This window comes from Symphodus melops (assembly GCF_947650265.1).
Source record: "Symphodus melops genome assembly, chromosome: 6".
NCBI classification, from domain to species: domain Eukaryota; kingdom Metazoa; phylum Chordata; class Actinopteri; order Labriformes; family Labridae; genus Symphodus; species Symphodus melops.
This window is the reverse complement of record NC_136696.1, coordinates 1,589,588-1,599,587: the sequence shown is the minus strand read 5'-3', so window position 1 is coordinate 1,599,587 and position 10,000 is coordinate 1,589,588. Positions and strand designations below refer to the sequence as shown.

General features: G+C 45.4%; 1 protein-coding gene across 1 annotated transcript in view; it reads right to left on the bottom strand.

The window, feature by feature from the left end:
- LOC306825051 (ankyrin repeat and BTB/POZ domain-containing protein 3-B-like) overlaps window positions 1-9,476 on the bottom strand; it is a 9,513-nt gene extending 37 nt beyond the window's left edge. The window contains exons 1-6 of the mRNA XM_079345539.1: window positions 9,213-9,476; window positions 8,651-8,753; window positions 4,805-4,886; window positions 4,526-4,594; window positions 3,842-3,955; window positions 1-362 (exon numbers count right to left, since the gene is read on the bottom strand). The exon at window positions 1-362 is cut by the window's left edge and continues 37 nt beyond it. Of these exons, the coding sequence (XP_079201665.1) occupies window positions 153-362; window positions 3,842-3,955; window positions 4,526-4,594; window positions 4,805-4,886; window positions 8,651-8,753; window positions 9,213-9,351 (717 nt within the window). The 5' untranslated portion in view covers window positions 9,352-9,476 and the 3' untranslated portion in view covers window positions 1-152. The remainder of the gene's footprint in view (window positions 363-3,841; window positions 3,956-4,525; window positions 4,595-4,804; window positions 4,887-8,650; window positions 8,754-9,212) is intronic.
- Between the last annotated feature and the right edge of the window lie 524 nt (window positions 9,477-10,000).

Below are 10,000 nucleotides of genomic sequence, written 5' to 3'. Positions count from 1 at the left end.
CCGTCCAGATGGGCCCGCACTGGTCCAGTTGTTTTGGCATCAAACAGCTACCTTATGACAGTGGTCTTTATTACTGTTGTTTGTAGTGACAGTCTGTGTGCAGAACAGCGTCTCAGCGTCTCAGCTCTGCACAGTGTTCTGTGTCCGGGAGCTCAGACGATGGATCCCTTGGAGGACGACAGGTGGATGGACTGGATGCGGCCGGCTAAGGTTTTCTCCAGGTTGTGCAGGATGTCGCCGGCCGGGCTGTCCGGAGGAGCGTCGTACAGCAGCTGTTTGAACGTCTCCAGCTCGATCAGGATCACCATGTTTTTCAAGAAGTAGCCCTCGATGTAAGACGCCAAGTCTGGAGCGTCCAGAAACTGCAGGAGACGCAACAAACATGAGATTATTGACCTGCAAACTCAAAGTGTACGCACATTAGAAAATAAATGACTTTATGATTAATAAAATATGTTCTTGTGTTCATTTTCAGGTTATAAAAAGACAACAAATATTCATTTTAAATCTGTTTCTAGGCAGCAACCTCAGGTGCTGAAAAAATTAAACTACAACATGAGTGCCAAAACCCTGCAGTTCCTCAAGTGTCCACTAGAGGGGGGTCTGCACAAACCAACGTCATGTTTACCATCTTGTATGAAACTCATGAGGTCTCAGTGGCTCATTTCTCTATTTGTAAAAACTGTACAGGGTTAATTATTATTTAACTCCTCAGACATTTGCATAATTGTGGGCGTGGCCGAAATGACTGACAGGTGTAGCTGTTTGTCAGCAGTCTTACAGCATGCCTTAGCTCCGCCCCTCTCTGTGTTTTCTAGATTGATCCAAACTCAGGTTGAGTCAACGTTCTGAAACATGTTGTGTTGTATATTGTGTTGTATGTTGTGTTGTATGTTGTTGTTACATATTTTGTTGTATGTTGTTATATGTTGTGTTGTGTGTTGTTATATGCTATGTTGTATGTTGTATTGCATCTTGTATGTTGTGTTGTTGTTGTATGTTGTTGTTGTATCTTGTATGTTGTGTTGTATGTTATGTTGTTGTATCTTTTATGTTGTGTTGTATGTTGCATATTGTGTTGTATGTTGTTGTTGTGTTGTATGTTGTGTTGCATGTTATGTTGTTTGTTGTTGTTGTATCTTGTATGTTGTGTTGTATGTTGTATATTGTGCTGTATGTTGTTGTTGTATGTTGTTGTATGTTGTGTTGTATCTTGTGTTGTTGTAGTAATATGTTGTGTTGTATGTTGTGTTGTTGTTGTATCTTGTATGTTGTTGTTGTTGTACGTTGTTGTTGTTGTATGTTGTGTTGTATTGTGTATGTTGTGTTGTTTTGTATGTTGTTTTGTATGTTGTGTTGTGTTGTTGTTGTATGTTGTGTTGTTGTTGTATCTTGTATGTTGTGTTGTATGTTATGTTGTTGTATCTTTTATGTTGTGTTGTATGTTGCATATTGTGTTGTATGTTGTTGTTGTGTTGTATGTTGTGTTGCATGTTATGTTGTTTGTTGTTGTTGTATCTTGTATGTTGTGTTGTATGTTGTATATTGTGCTGTATGTTGTTGTTGTATGTTGTTGTATGTTGTGTTGTATCTTGTGTTGTTGTAGTAATATGTTGTGTTGTATGTTGTGTTGTTGTTGTATCTTGTATGTTGTTGTTGTTGTACGTTGTTGTTGTATGTTGTGTTGTATTGTGTATGTTGTGTTGTTTTGTATGTTGTTTTGTATGTTGTGTTGTATCTTGTATGTTGTTGTTACATATTGTGTTGTATGTTGTTGTTGTTGTACGCTGTTGTTGTATGTTGTGTTGTATGTTGTGTTGTATGTTGTGTTGTATGTTGTTGTTACATATTGTATTGTATGTTGTTGTATGTTGTGTTGTTGTATCTTGTATGTTGTGTTGTTGTATCTTGTGTTGTATGTTGTTGTTGTATCTTGTATGTTGTTGTTACATATTGTGTTGTATGTTGTATGTTGTGTTGTTGTTGTATCTTGTATGTTGTGTTGTATGTTAATGTTGTTGTACGCTGTTGTTGTATGTTGTGTTGTATGTTGTGTTGTTGTTGCATATTGTGTTGTATGATGTTGTTGTAGTATGTTGTTGTTGTAGTATGTTGTGTTGTAGTATATTGTGTTGTATCTTGCATGTTGTGTTGTATGTTGTGTTGTATGTTGTTGTTGTATGTTGTATGTTGTTGCTGTTGTTGTTGTAGTATGTTGTGTTGTAACTTGTATGTTGTGTTGTATGTTGTTGTTGTATGTTGTGTTGTATGTTGTTGTGTTGTATGTTGTTGTATGTTGTGTTGTATGTTGTTGTATATTGTTGTATGTTGTTGTTGTATGTTGTGTTGTATGTTGTTGTTGTTGTGTGTTGTATGTTGTGTTGTATGTTGTGTTGTATGTTGTTGTTGTATGTTGTGTTGTATGTTGTATGTTGTTGCTGTTGTTGTTGTTGTTGTTGTTGTAGTATGTTGTGTTGTAACTTGTATGTTGTGTTGTATGTTGTTGTTGTATGTTGTGTTGTATGTTGTTGTGTTGTATGTTGTTGTTGTATGTTGTGTTGTATGTTGTTGTATATTGTTGTATGTTGTATATTGTGTTGTATGTTGTTGTTGTATGTTGTGTTGTATGTTGTTGTTGTTGTGTTGTATGTTGTGTCTTGTATGTTGTTGTGTTGTATGTTGTGTTGTATCTTGTATCCTGTATGTTGTTGTTGTAGTCTGTTGTGTTGTATGTTGTGTTGTTGTTGCATCTTGTATGTTGTGTTGTATGTTGTGATGCATGTTGTTGTTGTATGTTGTTGTTGTATGTTGTTGTTGCATGTTGTTGTATGTTGTGTTGTATGTTGTTGTTGTATCTTGTATGTTGTGTTGTATGTTGTTGTATGTTGTGTTGTATGTTGTTGTTGTTGTTGTATGTTGTGTTGTATGTTGTTGTATCTTGTATGTTGTGGTTGTATGTTGTGTTGTATGTTGTTGTTGTTGTGTTGTATGTTGTGTTGTATCTTGTATGTTGTTGTTGTATGTTGTGTTGTTGTTGTATCTTGTATGTTGTTGTATGTTGTGTTGTATGTTGTGTTGTATGTTGCATGTTGTTGTTGTATCTTGTATGTTGTTGCATGTTGTGTTGCATGTTGTTGTATCTTGTTGTATGTTGTGTTGCATGTTGTATGTTCTTGTTGTCTCTTGTATGTTGTTGTATGTTGTGTTGTATGTTGTATCTTGTATGTTGTTGTTGTATGTTGTTGTTGTATGTTGTGTTGTATGTTGTTGTTGTATCTTGTATGTTGTTGTTGTATGTTGTGTTGTATGTTGTTGTTGTATCTTGTATGTTGTTGTTGTATGTTGTGTTGTATGTTGTGTTGTTGTATCTTGTATGTTGTTGTATGTTGTGTTGTATGTTGTTGTTGTATGTTGTGTTGTATGTTGTGTTGTATGTTGCATGTTGTTGTGGTATCTTGTATGTTGTTGTATGTTGTGTTGCATGTTGTTGTTGTCTCTTGTATCTTGTTGTATGTTGTGTTGCATGTTGTTGTTGTCTCTTGTATGTTGTTGTTGTATGTTGTGTTGTATGTTGTTGTATGTTGTGTTGTATGTTGTGTTGTATGTTGTTGTATGTTGTGTTGTATGTTGTTGTATGTTGTGTTGTATGTTGCATGTTGTGTTGTATGTTGTGTTGTATGTTGTTGTATGTTGTGTTGTATGTTGTGTTGTATGTTGTGTTGTATGTTGTTGTTGTATGTTGTGTTGCATGTTGTGTTGTATGTTGTGTTGCATGTTGTATGTTGTGTTGCATGTTGTTGTTGTATCTTGCATGTTGTTGTATGTTGTATGTATGTGTCACCTTGGTGTGGTTGTAGAGCTCCACACATGTTTCCGTGTTGATGTTCTTGGTGCAGATGATCTCACAGTGCCTCTGCAGCGCCTCCAGCTGGAAGAACTTGGCTGCAGACAGAAGCTGGAAATAAAAAACATTTCATTTAAAGTCTGAATTTCATTTTCAGACATCGCCGTGGATCCATGTGGATCTGAATCAGACCAGGATCAGGTCATGTTTCCTTCATTTGAATTGATTTTTGATCATTTGTTGATGATGAATTTGACTTGTGAGCCGATGGAGTATTGATCCGGTCGCCCACTCATGATCTAAATGTCCACACAAACCTGCAGGCTGGTAGTTTTTAAAAAAGAGGTTTTTCTCCTTTATTCTGTCCACACACGCTCAGCTTTGACCACACAGAGAAGAAAAACACACCATTACGACTGTAACGAGCACGCCAAGTAAAAGACGGTTAACATGTCAATGTTTTTCTCCATTCCTCTGCAATGATCCTTTTATATTCAAAGTTGTCCCACCAATCAGACGTCGGTGTGTGTTCAGATTGTTGTATAAATCAGCAGTGCCCTCCGTAGTCCAATCAAAACCCAGTTTGTGTCCAGCTAAAACAAAAAGCTCCGTTCTTATAAACAGCCCGTGTGGACTCGTTTAGTTAAACAGAACATGCTACATGCAGCAGTGACCTCTGACCTCCATGATATCTGTGTTCCTCATGTGCACAGCGTCAGTCCCTCCAAAGTAGAGATACTGCATCACCAGCTGAGAGGAGACACACACACACTTTATTAACACACACACACACACACACACACACACACACACACACACACACACACACACACACACACACACACACACACACACACACACACACACACACACACACACACACACACACACACACACACACACACACACACACACACAGTGAATGAATGATCATCAACATGCAGCTCAGCTCGGACTCACCTGGAAGATGTGATATTTAACATTGCTGATTTCAATGCACGTGTTCTCACCACAAGGTCGGTTTGCTAGAAGAGTTTTGAACCTTGACAGAAAGAAACACACAAACACACACGCACACACACACACACACGCACACACACACACACACACACACACACACACGCACACACACAGACAGTTTAACAGCAGAAGAAAACATCACACAGTGCAAAAATTAAATTAGATCAGAATATCAAAATGTAAAAATAATATGCATGAAGAGTTAAAGTGTGTCTAAAAGGAGGTTTAAGGAGGTTTGATGTCATGTGTCTCTACTTCTGATCTGTGACTGGACGGATGGTTTTCAAGAACGTCACATGACAGAAATAAAGACAAATGTTGAAGAGCAGATCACAGAGTTTTGTTTCTCATCATCGTTTCATGTCGACACCGTGTGCAGTTAAACCTGCAGCAGAGTCCTGCACACACACACGCAGAGTCCTGCACACACACACAGAGTCCTGCACACGCACACACAGAGTCCTGCACACACACACAGAGTCCTGCACACACACACACACACAGAGTCCTGCACACACAGAGTCCTGCACACACACACACACACAGAGTCCTGCACACGCACACACACAGAGTCCTGCACATGCACACACACGCAGAGTCCTGCACACGCACACACGCAGAGTCCTGCACACGCACACACACAGAGTCCTGCACACGCACACACACGCAGAGTCCTGCACACGCACACACACAGAGTCCTGCACACACACACAGAGTCCTGCACACACACACACAGAGTCCTGCACACGCACACACACGCAGAGTCCTGCACACGCACACACACGCAGAGTCCTGCACACGCACACACACAGAGTCCTGCACACGCACACACACGCAGAGTCCTGCACACGCACACACAGAGTCCTGCACACGCACACAGAGTCCTGCACACACACACACAGAGTCCTGCACACGCACACACACACACAGAGTCCTGCACACGCACACACACAGAGTCCTGCACACGCACACACACACAGAGTCCTGCACACACACACACACACACAGAGTCCTGCACACGCACACACACAGAGTCCTGCACACGCACACACACACAGAGTCCTGCACACACACACACAGAGTCCTGCACACGCACACACAGAGTCCTGCACACGCACACACACGCAGAGTCCTGCACACGCACACACACAGAGTCCTGCACATGCACACACACGCAGAGTCCTGCACACGCACACACAGAGTCCTGCACACGCACACAGAGTCCTGCACACACACACACAGAGTCCTGCACACACACACACACACACAGAGTCCTGCACACGCACACACACAGAGTCCTGCACACGCACACACACACAGAGTCCTGCACACACACACACAGAGTCCTGCACACACACACACAGAGTCCTGCACACGCACACACAGAGTCCTGCACACGCACACACACACAGAGTCCTGCACACACACACACAGAGTCCTGCACACGCACACACACACAGAGTCCTGCACACGCACACACACAGAGTCCTGCACACACACACACACAGAGTCCTGCACACGCACACACACAGAGTCCTGCACACACACACACACACAGAGTCCTGCACACGCACACACACACAGAGTCCTGCACACACACACACACAGAGTCCTGCACACGCACACACACAGAGTCCTGCACACACACACACACAGAGTCCTGCACACACACACACAGAGTCCTGCACACGCACACACACAGAGTCCTGCACACACACACACACACAGAGTCCTGCACACGCACACACACAGAGTCCTGCACACACACACACACACAGAGTCCTGCACACACAGAGTCCTGCACACGCACGCACACACAGAGTCCTGCACACACACACAGAGTCCTGCACACACAGAGTCCTGCACGCACACACAGAGTCCTGCACACACACACAGAGTCCTGCACACACACACACAGAGTCCTGCACACACACACAGAGTCCTGCACACACACACGCAGAGTCCTGCACACGCACACACACAGAGTCCTGCATACGCACACACAGAGTCCTGCACACACACACACACGCACACACACAGAGTCCTGCACACACACACAGAGTCCTGCACACGCACACACACAGAGTCCTGCACACGCACGCACACACAGAGTCCTGCACACACACACAGAGTCCTGCACACACACACAGAGTCCTGCACACACACACACAGAGTCCTGCACACACACACAGAGTCCTGCACACACACACAGAGTCCTGCACACGCACACACAGAGTCCTGCACACACACACAGAGTCCTGCACGCACACACAGAGTCCTGCACACACACACAGAGTCCTGCACACACACACAGAGTCCTGCACACACACACAGTCCTACACACACACACAGAGTCCTACACACACACACAGAGTCCTGCACGCACACACAGAGTCCGGCACACACACACACACAGAGTCCTGCACACGCACACACAGAGTCCTGCACACACACACACACGCACACGCAGAGTCCTCCACACACACACACACACACAGAGTCCTGCACACGCACACACACACAGAGTCCTGCACACACACACAGAGTCCTGCACACACACACAGAGTCCTGCACACGCACACACACGCAGAGTCCTGCACACACACACACACACACAGAGTCCTGCACACACACACAGAGTCCTGCACACACACACAGAGTCCTGCACACACACGCAGAGTCCTGCACACACACACACACACACAGAGTCCTGCACACACACACAGAGTCCTGCACACACACACACAGAGTCCTGCACACGCACACGCAGAGTCCTGCACACACACACACACACACAGAGTCCTGCACACACACACACACACACACACACACACACAGAGTCCTGCACACACACGCACACACAGAGTCCTGCACACGCACACACACACACACACACAGAGTCCTGCACACACACGCACACACAGAGTCCTGCACACGCACACACACACACACACACACAGAGTCCTGCACACACACACACACACACACAGAGTCCTCCACACACACACACACACAGTCCTACACACACACACAGAGTCCTGCACACACACACAGAGTCCTGCACACACACACACACAGAGTCCTGCACACACAGAGTCCTGCACACACACACAGAGTCCTGCACACACACACACAGAGTCCTGCACACACACACACACACACAGAGTCCTGCACACACACACACACACAGAGTCCTGCACACACACACACACACACAGAGTCCTGCACACGCACACACAGAGTCCTGCACACACACACACACAGAGTCCTGCACACGCACACACAGAGTCCTGCACACACACACACACAGAGTCCTGCACACACACACACACAGAGTCCTGCACACACACACACAGAGTCCTGCACACACACACACAGAGTCCTGCACACACACACACACACACACACAGAGTCCTGCACACACACACACACAGAGTCCTGCACACACACACACACACACACACACACACACAGAGTCCTGCACACACACACACAGAGTCCTGCACACACACACACAGAGTCCTGCACACACACACACAGAGTCCTGCACACACACACACAGAGTCCTGCACACACACACACACACACACAGAGTCCTGCACACGCACACAGAGTCCTGCACACGCACACACACACAGAATCCTGCACACACACACACGCACACGCACACGCACACACACACACAAACACACACACGCACACGCACACGCACACGCACACACACACACACACACACACGCAGGCTGCAGGTGTGTGTCAGCGCAGACGTGCAGGTGAGGACAGCACCTGTTGGAGGCGGTGAAGAGCAGGACTTTGTGAGCGTAGAAAGGCTTCCCCTCCACCAGGAAGGTCACGTCAGACATCTCTTTGTTGTTCAGGAAGTGAGGATCTGAAAGATGAGACCAGAGACCGACTCAAGACCGACACCTTCAACATGACAGACAGACGGCCATGTTGTGAGCGGGGGGGCGTGTCACCCGTTTACAACACATTTGACCTTTATCTACATGTTGTATTCTTATCGGTTCTCCTGCATGCTCCTCTTCTTGTCTGCAACACTGGAGATCCAGAAAGGATGATCTGATCTGAGACTGAAACAGCAGGGAGGCTAACTGAGGATACACATCTGAATTATTGATTATCATTATCTGAACTTATTTAGACAGAGTCAGCCTGACACAGAGATAAACATGTTCCAGGATCAGACCGTTAAAGACTCAAGATCAGCACTGATGTGCAAAATGTGCATTTCAGTCTTTGAACACTAGATGGCACTAAGTGCACCTTTCATTTCCTCCTGATGCATTCAGAGGTAATGTGTTGTTGTTGAAGAGTGATAAAGACTGACCCAGACGTGACGCCGGCTTCTTCTTGATCTCGGCCAGTTTGGGGATGGGGTACGGGCCGTAGCACTGAGTGAAGATGGCCGACATCTGCTGGCTGATCACCTCGTTCTGACAAGAAGCACAGACAGAGGTGGGAAACATGAGAGGAGAGAGGGAAGCTGCCTGGGCGGGCAGCGCTCTGCAAACATCCAGGAGTTCATGTTATGCAAGAAGTGTAACGCTGCTCTCCCACACAAACATCCACAACACAATTATCAGCACAGCTCCTGTTCTGCCCACTGCATTCACTTCATGCAGGTGAATGTTCCGGGCTTTCTCACACCTGGAAATGAGATCAGATGACTTTCAGGATGAATTCCTCCACTGTGGTCGAAGACAGGAGAGAGAGCTTCTCCTCCTCAACACCAAACCTTCATCTCGTCTGTTTGTGGAGTTTAAACGTGTGTGTGTGTGTGTGTGTGTGTCTGTGTGTGTCTCTGTGTGTGTGTGTGTGTGTGTCTGTGTGTGTCTCTGTGTGTGTGTGTGTGTGTGTGTGTCTGTGTGTGTCTCTGTGTGTGTGTGTGTCTGTGTGTGTCTGTGTGTGTCTGTGTGTGTCTGTGTGTGTCTGTGTGTGTCTGTGTGTGTCTCTGTGTGTGTCTGTGTGTGTCTGTGTGTGTCTGTGTGTGTCTCTGTGTGTGTGTGTGTGTGTGTGTCTGTGTGTGTGTGTGTGTGTGTGTGTGTCTGTGTGTGTGTGTGTGTGTGTGTGTGTGTGTGTGTCTGTGTGTGTGTGTGTGTGTGTGTGTGTGTCTGT